The sequence below is a fragment of the Colletotrichum spaethianum genome, assembly GCF_022836535.1.
Source record: "Colletotrichum spaethianum MAFF 239500 DNA, contig42, whole genome shotgun sequence".
Taxonomy (NCBI): domain Eukaryota; kingdom Fungi; phylum Ascomycota; class Sordariomycetes; order Glomerellales; family Glomerellaceae; genus Colletotrichum; species Colletotrichum spaethianum.
This window is the reverse complement of record NW_026054812.1, coordinates 65569-79748: the sequence shown is the minus strand read 5'-3', so window position 1 is coordinate 79748 and position 14180 is coordinate 65569. Positions and strand designations below refer to the sequence as shown.

The window sequence follows — 14180 nt, the reverse complement described above, 5'->3', positions numbered from 1 at the left end:
TACATCCGCCATCCAAGCATCTGCCAAACGCACAGTTGATGTAACACAGCCGCCTACCCCCCGTGCAGTAAGATGGCATCAGCACAAGCCCCTCCCCCGACAGTAATCGCCCAAAAACAAGTCTTCCTCGCAGCCCAGACCCGTCTCCTCTCCCAGCCCCTTGAACCATCCCGCTCCTGGCTCGCCGCAAACGAGGCCGTCGAATCCCCAATCCCGGACCAGGTTGTTGAGCATGTCGTCGCCCGCCTCAACAATGCCGTACTCCAGCATTCGCGACGCGCTTACTCGCACCAGGCGAGCCGCCACGTCGCCGAGCAGATAGATGCTCTCTACCTGTCTCAGCCGTCCACGGCGCAGGACGATAAGCCAGCCGAGGGATTGCCTCTCTCTTTAGACCTGAGTAAGTCGTTCTTCTGATACGCTAAACAGACTTTCAATCAGAATCATTCTGGGCGCGATGACTAACAGAGGAGCACAAAAAGCCGAGGATGCTGCCGTTAAGTCGCTTCCTTTGGTATGGCCGGCTGATCACGACGTGACCATGTATCCCATGGAAGCCAAGCGGTATGCGGAACAAGTGGACCGTCTCAAGTCGCTCGCCGAGGGGAGGCAGCAGGTCAAAGCCCGTGTTAAGCGGCTGCGGCGCATGAAGACTTTGCTTGACCCCTTCCGCTCCGGCAATGATGGTACAGGCGTGCAGGAGAATCTCGTCACACGTGACGGTGAGGTCGAAAGGGAGATGGAGAAGATGCGAGCTCTTTTGGCACGCGTCGGTGGTCGCGTCAGCCTTCTCCCCGAACCCACGGAATCTGGAAGCCTATTTAAGGAAGACGACTCCCTCATCGTGGAACCTGTGACCACAGGAGAGAAACGAAAGCTAGATGACCTTCTCGATAGCTTCTGATAGACGTTTCAAGCGCGGTAATCGTGACGGCGAAAGAGGGAACGACCGTACTATTAGGGTCATGAGAGCATACTAAATACCAATGGGAGAAAGGCGTTAGGTTCTAGGTTCTGAGGATACCCCAATATCAATAGAAAAGCAAATTGTTCCTCCCATTCCCTGCTTGTGTCATGCCAGAACACTGTCAGCGTCAAAATTTGAAGTTTGCCCTCGCCAGTAAATCAGATCCTGGCGCAGCCCGCGTCCTCCTGCCAGTATCGCAACACACCAACACCGAGGCATCGCTGAGATCCTCACTGGTAGGCCTGATACTTTTCTTTCGCTGTTTAATCTCACCCTCCAGAGTGGCATCTTTGGCGCTGTCGTCTACATCCAGGCCTTTCGACTTCTTGTCGCCTGGGTCTGAGGCTTTTGGTATCTCTTCCTCCTCTTTGGCGTAAGGGTTTGGTCGCACGGCTCGTAGCTTGACGATAACTTCGTCTTGGTAACCTTCTGGTTTTTTGTAGTATATTCGAAGGCCCACAACAGCCACGGCGTTCCAAGGGTCCCTCTCAAACTCATCCTGGTCGTCTACGGGTGCCGTCATGGCTGGTTGCGGCGGCACACGACCGACAGGAGGGCGTTCTTGTGCCTCTACTGCATCAATCTCGAGTTCCAGTTCCCGCTCGGAGAGCTCTGACAAGCTGGAGACACTTGCAAACTCGTCATCTGATTCGCATAGCAAGAGTTCGGAGGCTTCCGAAGGGGCTGTTGCTTCGCTTTTGGCCGCTTCGCTCTCTTGCGGAGTAGCTTCATGGCCTTCACTCTTGATACTGCTGACATCACGCGCATCACTTTTCGACTGTCGAGCCTCGATGATGGTATCTGGTAGTTCTTTGGATAACTCTTCCGTGTAGCGGGCGATTATCTCGGGTTGCTTTTCCATGGGTGGTCTTGCTCCATCTTGGGTACGGGTATGGGAAGAGGCTGGCGATTCTTCAGAAGCAGTAACATCTCCATGGCTAGTAAGTTTCTCGTGACTCTGCTGCTTTTTCGATATCGTCAAATTATTGGTTGCAGACTCAAGATTCACAGAGTCAGTTTCTTGAATTTGAACACGTTTTCTCGCCGCAGGTTTTGGTGGCTCTACGGCTGCCAGGGGCTCGTCAGGTATTTCTGGTTGGTTTGGTGGCATAGGACGGACTCTCCCCGGTACGAACGGCGTTCCTTTTGCAGCCTTGAGTTTCTCAACTCTAGCCTTGTGCCTAGCCTTGCGCTTTGCCTCCTCTTTCTGTCTCTTTTTGATGGCTTTGACCTTGAGATAATGTTGTTGCTCTCGTTTCTCGATGATCTTTTGTTTGATTTCGGCACGTTTCTTTTCCCGCTGTTTCTTCTCGTAAGATTCTCTAGCTGCTTTCTCTTTAGACGACTCCACTATTTTCCCTTTGCTGTGAGCAAGGTCGTATGCCAATCCTATTCGGATCAGCTTCTCGCGACGGCCCTTGGCATTGTTCCGAATGACCTGTTCGATGGGAAGAACCTGGTCGTTTCGGACCGCATCCAGCTTGACGAGAACCTCGTAGCTACCGGCTTCGAGATCGAGCTCAACGTTGACTGACCGGTTCATGCGATAAGACGCTTGACTCCGTACGACATAGTCCTCCTGGCCGGCTTTGTGCAGACGAAATTGCAAGTCGAATCTGTACTGTCCTTCGAGCCCTCGGAAGTAGCGCTCATCTAGTTGTGCCAGAACAAGAACCACGGGGCCTGACCTTGAGATTGTGAAGGCGAAGTATGTATCATGGTAATCCAGGGTCCACGGTACCGAAAGAGTTGTCCAAATGGACGTGACCTCCCAGTCAGGGCCAAACAGCCGAGTCGCATCGAAGATGTTGTACTTCTTGAGGAGGTCGCCGTAGGAGATCCAGAAAGCTCCGTCATCGCCAAACGTATGTTGAAGTTTTTGTAACCACTCCGGGGTCCATTCCTTGGAGCCGTCGCCTACTTTTGGTCAGCAGAAGGTAGCAGTAATGCGTAGCGCGATCTTGAGACACCACTCACTCCAGGCACCTTTCCATTCCCCTTGCCCCAAGGATTCTTAAGTAAGACTAGTCTCTGGCTATCCATCTCGACTGCTTTCATGACACTATAGGCATGCATCTCTATGATACCCTTTCGTTCGCCCCAGCCTCTTGATGCAAATCCTGTGGAGCAGCCCAGAAGCCAGTCTTGGTTGACTTTGAGGAGCTTCTCGTTCCAAAAGTATTCCTTATCAAGAATGTCGGTCGTGTATATTTCAGAGGTGACACCTCCGGTTAGGTCTTCAATGGCCTCACCGGTAAAGCCGCCCTCTATGGATGCATAATCGCCATGCGCCTTCGCATAGGCTTTTTCGAGGAGAGGCAGCCATGTCTCATTTGGATTCTCGCACTGGGCAAAGTACAACGCACCGCTGTTTGTCTGGTAGATGCGTCTGTAGGCCTCCTCTGAATTGACGCGCTCTCTATCTTCCCAGAGAATACGTTCGAGATACCCTTCATCATAGTCGGGTTTTGTGAGATACAGCTGCGATGCAGGTCAGCATAAATGACAGACGCCGCCTCCTGTCCCCGCTGCTGCAGACTGAGCCGTTTGAACTATGAAAGATGGGGAGACTACATAGCAGCGTACCTTGTCATCAATGATCTCGCTGAACCACTCCCCGTCGCGGTGAAAGACAAACCCATACACGCCGACATCTTGGTCGTGGGCAACGCAAACCCTCTCGATTAGGCCAGGCTTGTTGCTGAGGTTGCATAACGCAGCCATGAGCCAGCAGTCCCCATCCCGACCTTGGCGTACATCATTGGCCGTGGGTCCGTCGATATAAAACTGCGGGTTATCGAAGATGTCGACAACACGTTTAACGGCTTTCGGGTGGAACAGGGATTGAGGATGCTCTTTCCCCTTGATATTCCAGAGTGATTCGAGGCAGTCTCGTCGCCCAAACTTCAAGTCAAATTCGATGTCATAATGAGGATCTCTATAGCGTTGGTTCACCCGCCGGCATTCTTGTACAATCTTCTCGACCTTGGCTCTGCAGACAGTTGCAGCCTCATCGTACGAAATTTGAGTGCCGATGCCTTTGGCAGTAACAGCTCGCTTCGCAACTCTTTCTGCATATGCGTTCTGGGGAATGACAGTTGTGGCTAGCCACGCTGATTAGACTCGTTTTGCGTTCAAGCAAGCGGTGGAATGCCACTTGCATCAGGATCAGGGAGACGACCAACCTTTGCCTGGGGTCTTGGTGGTAAATTTTGCCCAGAACTCGTCGATGATATCCTGAGGAGGCTGTTGTCTCGTCTTTCGGGGTTTGCTGACGGTCACGGGCATGCTGGCTAGGTATGGTCGGTGGTGCGGGTGGTTAATATTGTCTCGCACCACAGATGAGGAACTGGATTCCGTGTCGGAACTGGAGCTGCTGTTTGACGACATGGTGGGAAGCATCTCAGAGATTGCATGGAAATGCGGTCACAGGCCTGGCGGCTGATGATGAGTATCGCGCTTGCTAACACTCATTCAGCTGACCTAAGCTACTTTAGCAGCGTCGGCTGGGCTGCGTCGTTCAGTTTGTAGTGCTAACGAGGCAGGCGGCCTCAGCTGCACGACTCTAAAACTTGGGGGAAGTAAAAGACAACGTCTGGAACCGCAAGAGCCGCACGAAAATGCCTGGACAAGAAGGATCAGACCGAGGCAGGAGAGGGTGCAGCAACATAAGACCAGACACTTTGTCCACGAAGTGCAGGCTGGGGGCGGCGTCCTCCATATATATATATACATAAATCGACAGGACCCAAAGTACCCTGCAGGCCTAGCCTGGCAAGATGAGGCTCTGTGTTAACTAAAAACACGTTGGCTTACGACAGAAAACTCGGGCGAGCACCATCGCTCGATGGGCAAGCCAGCTGCATAGAAAACAGGCCAGGCATGGCGGGCTTCCAGTTGTGCAACAACCAGTGACTCGTTTCATAGCCAGGCCGTCTCGTGCCATCAGGTAGATAGGCAGAGACAGGCAGAAAGGGTGTGTTAAGCTGACAGCTTCCCTTACGCCAGGGCTGTAGCGCGACAGCGTCCATAAGATGGCGTCGGCGATGCAGGCTGCAGCATGCAAGACCACCTCACGTGTCGAGTCGCCTGAGAGTTGATTAGCGCCTGAAGCAGGCTGTCTACATCTTACCCCGCTTTCATCCGTGGCTGACCCAGAGCATCGGGTAAGATAAGATGCAGTAAAGAGGGGTATGAGAAGTTCTAAGTATGGTCTTCTCCATCGAGTTACCATCGCAGCCTGCACATGAGTGTTCAATCTCAGTTTAGAGGGCAGTGGTATGATGGATGAGGGGCGATGAGCACCTTGGCATGACGTGGCAAGACAAAGCAGGGAAGTTTGGACCCGGACTGCAAGCCTCTAGGAAAAATCACGGGAGCGGATGGTCAGAGCTTCTGCCGCGCCGTCGGGCCCCACCTACGTCCGGTTACGCCGAAGGCCTGAGTCCACACTTTGACTCTGCCCCGTTGTCATCGGCGTCAATAACCGATGAGCGGCGATGTATGCAGAAGGATTGAAGACCACGCCCAGCCCTAATTGTCGGAAAGAGAACGGCATCCGCCGGCTGTGGACGCCCGGTTGAGCCTGCGGCCAGACTCGTATTTCAGGCATTGTTTCAGCTCCAGATCAGCTCATACAAGAGCTGGCCGTATGGGGCCCAGTGCAAACTCTAGGCCCCCCTCCGTTGTCGTGTTTCCGAGTTTTGACATATCTATCTTGTGCCAATAGCTTGCGTAAAATCCATGCCATGATAATCCGTAGAAGATCGTGAAACATGTTGGCGTGTCCTTCAATCCCGACGCTATGGCGTGGCTTCAGCATACGAATCCTCGGCCGTCCATTCAGCTGCATCCTACCCGCCACAGCGTTATCCAGTTCAGATCACCCGTCACAACTGCAACGCCCCTCCTCCAAAGACACTCGGGCAACTCAAACAACAACAGCTTCTTTTTTTGTGCGTCACGCCACAACAGCTTTGCCGGGGTGTCCACCATTTCTCCCTTCGAAAGGGTCTTCTACTCAACAACCACTTCCACCGCCCCAAAACTCTTCTTCTTCTTCATACGATACTCGGATCTCTCACCTCTCCCCCCAAGCCCCCGTCTTCCATTCCAAGAATCTTTCCTAGTCCGTTATGTTCAGTCGGCATTCGCCCAGAGCTAGCATAAGCGGCCCGTCCGGGCTCCTGTGAACCGATGCATAACGACAGTTCCAATCCCTAGCCACAAGCTACCTCTACACCGCTGTCCTGTGGTATGTTCTCCTTGCTGTCGTTTTGTGCCCAGGTTTGCGCAACGCGCTTACTGGCATCGCTGCCTGTGCTACTTGGTGGGATACCCAACCGCAAGTAGCTAAGGCGAGCCCAACTGGATCGTAGGTTGCTGCGAGGGCCTTGAACTTTTGTTTCCAACTGATGGAACGAAGATGCATTCAAATACGTTGAGACCGTCCGTCGTGAGAGTCGTTGCAAAGAACCAAGGATACTATGAAGAAAGGAAGCCTTTCCCGTTTTGTTCCAGAAAATGAATCGTGTTGACGAAGGGGAATCCGTGTAGACGCCGTGTAAAGCAAAGGATGCCGATTGGCGACGAACCCATTTTGTGCAGAAATTGAAATAATAACCAGAATGAAAAGGGGAAGGTGCAGTAGTAGTAGATACGTTGGAGAGGCGTGAGTGGTCGTGCTGGAAACAATAAGCAAGCGGCGTCACATAAGCAACGTCGCACAAGGGGAGGACTAGCTGCGGAAATCGCAGACTAGTTTTGCTGGCCGAGGCCAGGAAGTCGCCTCGTCTGAGAGTGGACATGGCCGCATTCGCCGCCTAAGCGACGGGGGCGATGGGCGCAACAGCGGGCTGAGGGATGCCAGGGGCGGCCGTCAAGTCAACCTCGTTGGGGATTTCGCCGTTGGTGTTCTTCTGGGGGCAGTCACGAGAGATGTGGCCGGCCTCGCCGCACTGGTAGCAGGTCTTGCCCGCAGTGTTGAGAGGGCCACCGTTGGGCGCGGTGCAGTCCCGCGAGATGTGGCCGAGCTTGCCGCAGGCGTAGCATTTCATGGCCTGAGCCTGGCAATCTCTGGCAAAGTGGTTGGGGCCACCACACTTATAGCAGGTAGCGGGACGGGGGCCACCGGCGAAGCCACCGCGGCCGTAACCACCGTATGCGCCACGGGGAACAGGACCGCCGCGGCCCATGTTGACACCGGCAGGGCTGGGACAAGCACGCTACTCAAATGTCAACAATCCAAGTCATGGGTAGGTACCAGGGGTCCAAATGTTCTTACAGCGAGGTGACCGGGCTGACCGCAGTTGTAGCAGCGGCCGCTCGTGCCAGCGCCGCTCAAGCGCAGGGTAGGGCAGTCAGCCTGTACATGGCCAAGGCCCTGGCAGTGATAGCACTGCTTGGCTTCGGTGGTGCGGGGCAGAGGGCAGCCGTTGGACTCGTGACCGGGCTGCTTGCCTGCATTCTACAGTCAGCAGTCTATTTGGGAGCCATTGGGGAAGCGCACAGCTTACAGTTGTAGCAGAGACGCTCGGCAGAGGAGCAAACCTCGGCGTAGTGGCCGACGTTGCCACACTTGTAGCAGGCGCGACGAGAGAGGGAAGACATTTTGATGGTTTATTTGACTGAGATGGTTCAAGTTAGCCAACGTGTCGAGAGCATTGTCTCATGCATCCGATGCCTGCCACACACTGCGTAGCGGCGATATCCAGTCCGCACGGCATTCGCCATTCCCAAATCAAGAGCCAATTTTCGCACAGCACACAGCATCTTGAATGCAATACAGCCCAGCCCAAAACACCGTTTCTTGCACTTTAGTCGCAGCAACACCGCAACGGAATCCTCGTCGGCAATTGCGCAATCAAGTGGCCCAATACGGTTGTTCTTTCCGCAACGGCATACGGCTGGAGTCAACAGCGACTGCCATTGCAGGCCGTAAGGAAAGTTCATGCCCGATCCAGCGCTGGTAACGACACGCTGTGAAGCAGTTGCTTCTCCCCATCCCAAGGACAGCGCCTCTGTGGGACCCCTGACGTATCAAGTTCGTTACTTGGCATTGGCATTGTGGTGGCCGTAATGCGGTTGAGGGATTATCGTAGAAGATCCACCAAGGGCTTTTCGGAGGAGCAGCGCATCGGCTCGAAATCGAGAGCGCGGGGCCGAGCGCGCGGGGCTGACAGCAAGCAAGACAGCGCAACTGTGGTTCAGTGCCGACGAAGGGTCGATTCGGGCTTCGGGTTCGGTGTGATTTGGTGCAGGCGATGTGTGCGGCTGCGGGGGACTTTCCAAGAGATGCGACGGAGAGAGAGTTGGAGGCCGGCGTTGTGCTGTTACCAGGGCAGACGACTGTGATGCGCCGAAACCCGGCGATGGTGAGTGGATTTACAACCAGACCAATAGGCGGGGTTAGCGCATCGGCGGCGGCGGCGGCGGCTGCATCGCGTAATGCAGACAAGGACGTAAAGGTAGAGCCGTCTTGAATGCCGCAGATGGCAATGACCCGGTCGTCGAAGACGTGGCGACTCGATAAGGGCAGGAGATCGATATCATTGGTTTGCGCTGGATGTGTTGTCGCGATGCGATGCGATGCGATGCGAACTGTGTGCTGGGGCTGCGGCTGCGGCCAGGGCGATTGCTATGCTGGAACGGGCTGGGCTGGGCGGCCCTCGGTGCTTCGCATACACTTGATGCGACGACAGGGCGAAGGGAAGGTCGCGATGCCGCATGGGGAAGGGAGCACATGGCGAGGGGTGTGGAATGACTGGGAAGAGGGACACGGGGACGGAGAGAGATGCAGAGAGAGATGCAGAGAGAGATGCAGAGAGAGAGGGAGGGAGGGAGAGGGTGGAGGGCAGAGGCAGGAGGTGAACCAGAGGGGTTGTGCGCGACTGCAAATGCAAAAAAGTCGAGGACGAAACTCACCTTTTCGCGAAAAATTGCCTTTGGAAAGTCGGGAAGCTCGAGGTCGTTGCGAAGAGAGTTGCGGTTGATAAGGTGGGAGGGGAGGGAAGGGGACAAAAAATAAATGGTTTGTGAAGGAAGAGGGGTCTAGTGACTGTAGCGGGGGTGGACGGGGAAGAAGGAACGGAGGCGAGGAAACTTGCTTCCGGGTAAGATTCTTTTTTTTCCCTCTTTCTTTTTAACAGAGAACCCCGACTCTGCAGACGAGAAGGATTCAACCCAAAGACGATCTGATCGGGCTTGACTAGGGGGAAAATTTTCTGAAGAGTAAGGCAGTAAGTAGTGTGTGTGTGTGTGTGTGCGTGTGCGTGTACGCATGTGTACATAGTATGTAAGACGATGTTTGGCAGGAGAAGCAGGAAACCACCACAAAGTATGAACCCGGGGCAATGGTCCTGTCACCCTCCTTCCGCCCTCTCCTTTCTCCCTCCCTCGCCTCCATTCAACAATACAACCAAACCTACTCAGAGCAGCTTCAGCCTGCTCCTCTCCCTCGTCCATCTCCATCGCCGAGCCTCCCCTCCCTCATCGGCCAGTCACTGCAGTAGCGTCGGGTGAGAAAGGGGGGGCGATTCGAGGCACAATCCCCGTCCTGAACACGTCTAGAAAGGAAAGGACGGGCCCGGACTGGGCTGGATTCAGGTGCTCTAAGCGGGCCGGGCTGGACTCGACTGGGTTGGGTAGGAGAAGCGCGTAGGCAGGCGATGAAGCAAGGTGCGGGTGGGACTTGGGAGCTCGTACCGGCGTAACGTGGGTACCTTGCAACAGGTGACAGGCTCCTTGGAACGGGAAGGGGAAGGCATACTCAAGTTGCCCATTGGCATACCTATTGGTCCGACACTGGCATACGTGTGTTCCTTCCATGGACGAGGCGCACGCCTGAAGAGGGGAACTCGTCCTGATCTCGAGTACCTCATCCACGGGTACGACGGAAGTGTATTAGATAAGGGTACCTTAGTAGGTAGGAGGAAACTACGTATGAATGCATACCGAAGCTGCATGCGTTCCTTCCAAACTTCTAGTTGGGCCGCGGAAAAGAGGGATGGGAGAGACCCGGGTTGCTCTTGACATGCATTCAAGCCCACCTGCATTCGAACCCACGCGCTCCTGCTGTCCGCTCGTCCCCAGAGGCCAATGTAATGTTAGGAAGTGAGTGACCACTGACGAGGATTGATGGTTAGTCTCCCACGCCAGTAAGCAGGGCAGGGCAGGGTAGAGCTGGGAGATAGACCATATCTTGACTCGAGTTTCCAAATGCCTTCATCCACGTCTGGCGAGATGTCGAAAGAGGTCCATGTGAGCAGTCGGCGACAAAAAACAATCGTGAGGCGCACGGTCTCTTGCAACCCATGTCCAAAAGCAACTTTGACGTGAAGGAAAGGCCCAAGTCAGAAGCGACTCTGTCAGGTTGTCTCAGCTTTCGATTCGGTACACCAGGTAAACGGCCCAGTACGGAAGAATACTTGGGTAGGTATGCGGGAGGGACTTTCGGGACACACACGGACCACCAGGGGGGCTTCCGCCATTCACCACGACGTCAAAAAAGGTGGGAGGGCGGGGAGGAAACAATAGCGCCCTGCCACCAACAGAGAGAAAGAGAGAGACATGTAATGACGCCGGGACCAAGTATCGCAGCGGTACCCCATCAAGTCACTCTTGGTCTCTCGCCTATTCAGGGCCACCAACCGCTTTCTCAATCTCGTCTTATCTCACTTTCGCTTCACCTCTCAGACGTCCACTTCGGCCCTCACCTAGGTAGGCAGGCCACTAGACACGCCGCGTACTACCCAGTTTAGAAGAGAAAGGACGCAGAGTTTGGCCTTTTTCCCACTCTGCTCCTGGTCTCCTGCTTCCAGACCATTCCGAGAAAGGCTGTGCCATGCAGGTTTCATGCCTTGCTCTCATTCAAACCTTGACCTACTCCATGCCACACTCTTTTCTACTCTTGTACAGCTGTGCCCTCGTCTGCCGTGGCCAACCTCGCAAGCGATAAGCCAACGCCGCTCGGCATCGCCCGGAATCCTGACGAACGGGAGGCTCATGTCCTCGACCGACTCCAGATCAAACACGAGAGCCCAAACATTCCGCCACAGCTCCTTTGCAACCCACTCACTCAACTACCATGATACTACCTACAGAGCATCCTCGTAGAATGACTAGTGGGTGGGTTCTCCCCTGGCGCACACCACGCCGCTGGAGCCACTTTAAATCCCACGCGACACGCTCTTCTCCTCTCCGAGCTTGCCCCCCCTTGCCAGCCCCTCGAAACTCGGCGCGCTAAACGCCCACCAAAGCGAACTATTCGGACCAAAACCCTCATACTGGCGAGGCCTGCCTCTTCACCTACAGATACCGCCTCATGTGTTGCAGACCGCCCGAAATCACATCCCCCGCGTCCATGTGGTAGTGGTGCCTGACCCGAGTTCATGCCATTGCCCGTGTGTCGCAATGCTCAGCATGTCTTGATGCCACCTTGCCCCCCTGCTTGAGGCCCAGTTGTTGCTGCCGCCGCCGCATGTGCCCTGAGCTTCAAAGGCAGGATCGCAAACCTGCTGCTCGCTTCTGCAGGGTCCCAAGCACCCACAGATGATAGCCTCGCCAACGGACGTCCTTTTTTGTTTCCTTTGTTTTTCTTCCTTTTTTGCGATGAACCGATTGCGTGGCCTCTGTACGTGCGCAACAATTGGGTTTCTTCGCACACACATCCCGCAAAGGCAATCAATAACCCTGCGGTGCGGGTAGCCGGCATTGCAGCAACCAAACTGACATGACTTTGAAGATTCGCACCCATCTTGATCATACACCGACATACATACCGCCCCCACCCAGTCCGTCCTCCGTGAGGTCCTACAGCTGTGCGCGCAGTATTGTGCACCTGATCTGAAAATGGCTAAAATCATTGCCACTCGGTATATCCGTCTAGCAGCCAACGACACATTGGCTGGGTTCGTCGTTGCTGGCCCGTCTGGAACAGTCCGAGGGGGGACCACTCCCACAGGAAGCCTCTCTCAACTGGTGCGCATCATGCTTGGATAACATGTGCACCTGGTTCTAAGACACTGCCAGCTGCTTTTCCCTGGCATTGCCAGCTTGAAAGTACATAACAGGGGTTGAAGCTGTTGGAATCTCCACGCCATGTTTGTTGCTCCTCCTGAGCTCATCGGATATATACTACATGTATACTACATTTTGCGATATTGCAAATGCCGGGTTTGACATGGCGCGCCAAATCCAACTTGACGGCCACAGTAACGAGGCGCTCGTTAACACGGCCAGACTATAGACGCGCGCACACTCGTAATTACTCTTTCACTTTCTGCTGTCTTGACCCGTACCTGCACCGGTACCGTCATCTGTGTGCCGCACATCACCCACTCCCAGTGCAAACCTATACGAACGCCGCCAAATGTGCAATCACTGATGTAACAGGTCCACGGGCTCATCGCATGGAAACAATGCCATCGTTCTCGGCTCATACCGGAGCCCGGCGTTCACCCATCCGCCCGATCTCGGAAGGGTGCGGAGGCATTGGGATCTCCGTCAGAACCGGCGCCATCGACCGGGGTCTGGCGTCAACGACGTAGCTCACCCCGTCTTCCGAGGCATACGAGGGCGGACGAGGCCCACTATGACTCTCTCCGGAATTGAACGGTCCAACGTTCGGTCCGACATTCGGATTACGCTGCCAGTACATACGATTTGGGTCAACTCTCTGTAAGAGCTTCGAGTTAGTCTCTTGCCCATAAACTTGCATTCCGTCTGCGAATACATACCACGCTCTCTCGCCACAGGCCATATGCAGGCGGCTTGGCCAATACCGCCTCGCTGATCTCTCCTTGCTCCTCTTCATCGCGTGCCAGCACGACCCGGATAGGTTCTCGAGGCACAGCATACCCGCCGGGGGCTAGGAGTTGTGGCATCGGCGACCTAGCCTCGTCGTCGGGTCGGGGCCGGATGACAATCATGCAAAGGCGAATCAAGCCATGGCAGAAGAAGACGGTGACAAACAAGATGATAAGTATCAGCAGCACCGTGAACTCGCTACTGCGGATGTTCTGTGTAAGAGACAAGGCTAGGTCTGGTGATGCGGTCAGTCACACGTTCCATACGGAAGCACCTAGCCGGAGTTGTACTCACAAACTGCCAGAAGTAACGTTAAGAAAGAGCCCGATATGAAGCACCGAAGAATCTGCGACCTCATGCGCCGAGACTTTGGCCACGGGATGCAAAGGAGAAACCGTTTCGGGTGTCCCTCGTCATTGTTCGATTGTTGACGGCGATGTGCACGCCGTCTACGCCGCCGCCCGTCCTGAGCCATCTGCGCCAGATGCATCTCGGCCGGATCCGGCCCGGTGAATCTCCTTGTCCTGCCAGTGGATTGGGGTCGGGATACTTGGGCCACGGGTGCTGGCGCTGTTACTGAGGTAGCCGGTGGCCCCTCAGCCCGGGTTCGGGAGGGTTCGGGTGATGCATCGTTTACTCGGTTCAGAGGTTCATGTATCGAACTGGGTCGCGAAACTGGACCATTGGAGCCGCTGGTCCATGTTCTCGTTAGGTGCGGCAGATTAAGACGGGTTCCTGGGAGTATCGGGAGACCCAGGTTGAATCTGGGAGTTTTAGGGGTGTTCCTTCCTTCTTCGTCAAGTCTCTGCATCCCGTTATCGGGACGGTGTCTTGAGGTGAGTGAAGGTCGTGTTCTAAGCAAGCGTCTCGAGCGGGGCCGTGATCCTTCCTCCATTTCTGGCTGCGTTGATGATCCTGCCAAAGCCTGCTGCTCGACGTCCTCCCTTTGGGAAGACCGTCCTCGGCGCAGGAACTCCATGGCGAATGGTCCAAGTCGGTTGGTCGGTCACTCCTCGTATTGGGAGTCGGCAGATGAGCTGTAGATATCACCGATCAAGGTTCTATCATGCTTCGAAGTATGCGTCTATCGGATAAGCGCGAGTCACCGCCGAGTGTTTCGTAGTTGCCCCGCAGAGTCCGTCGACGGCGCCAAAGGCGTAGAAGGCGGCGAGGGTGGCCCTTCTCGGTCAGGTCGAGGTGGCCGGCGAGTCAGCAATGGTGGGAAGAACAAAGGTTGCCGTCTCGTTGCGCGGGATGGCTGGATGCTGACAACGGCCGGGTAACGGTGTAAGTAGACAAAATGGGAAATCGAAGAACAATGAATTGAAGGCGTCAGGCGACCAAAGGCTCCTAAGGGATAGAAACGAGGCGTCTGAATGGCCGAGAAAGAATCCGACGTTTGAAGGGA

At 54.9% G+C, this 14180-nt stretch overlaps 4 protein-coding genes across 4 annotated transcripts; 1 reads left to right on the top strand and 3 right to left on the bottom strand.

Annotated features, from left to right (window-relative positions):
* Positions 1-72: 72 nt before the first annotated feature.
* On the top strand, positions 73-904 carry ColSpa_11080 (inner kinetochore subunit fta4; the record flags this gene model as incomplete). Its single annotated transcript, XM_049277292.1, has 2 exons — positions 73-400; positions 483-904. The coding sequence occupies 2 exons, from the start codon at positions 73-75 to the stop codon at positions 902-904; spliced, it is 750 nt and encodes a 249-aa protein (XP_049133249.1).
* A 190-nt stretch (positions 905-1094) lies between these two features.
* ColSpa_11079 (calpain-8) lies at positions 1095-4255 on the bottom strand (the record flags this gene model as incomplete). The annotated part of the gene is made up of 4 exons (XM_049277291.1): positions 1095-2870; positions 2945-3448; positions 3554-4080; positions 4153-4255. 4 exons carry the CDS (start codon positions 4253-4255, stop codon positions 1095-1097), a joined length of 2910 nt encoding a protein of 969 aa, XP_049133248.1.
* Positions 4256-6789: 2534 nt separating this feature from the next.
* On the bottom strand, positions 6790-7576 carry ColSpa_11078 (zinc finger protein klf1; the record flags this gene model as incomplete). The annotated part of the gene is made up of 2 exons (XM_049277290.1): positions 6790-7177; positions 7476-7576. The coding sequence occupies 2 exons, from the start codon at positions 7574-7576 to the stop codon at positions 6790-6792; spliced, it is 489 nt and encodes a 162-aa protein (XP_049133247.1).
* Positions 7577-12401: 4825 nt separating this feature from the next.
* Positions 12402-12894, bottom strand: ColSpa_11077 (uncharacterized protein; the record flags this gene model as incomplete). Its single annotated transcript, XM_049277289.1, has 2 exons — positions 12402-12641; positions 12703-12894. The coding sequence occupies 2 exons, from the start codon at positions 12892-12894 to the stop codon at positions 12402-12404; spliced, it is 432 nt and encodes a 143-aa protein (XP_049133246.1).
* Between the last annotated feature and the right edge of the window lie 1286 nt (positions 12895-14180).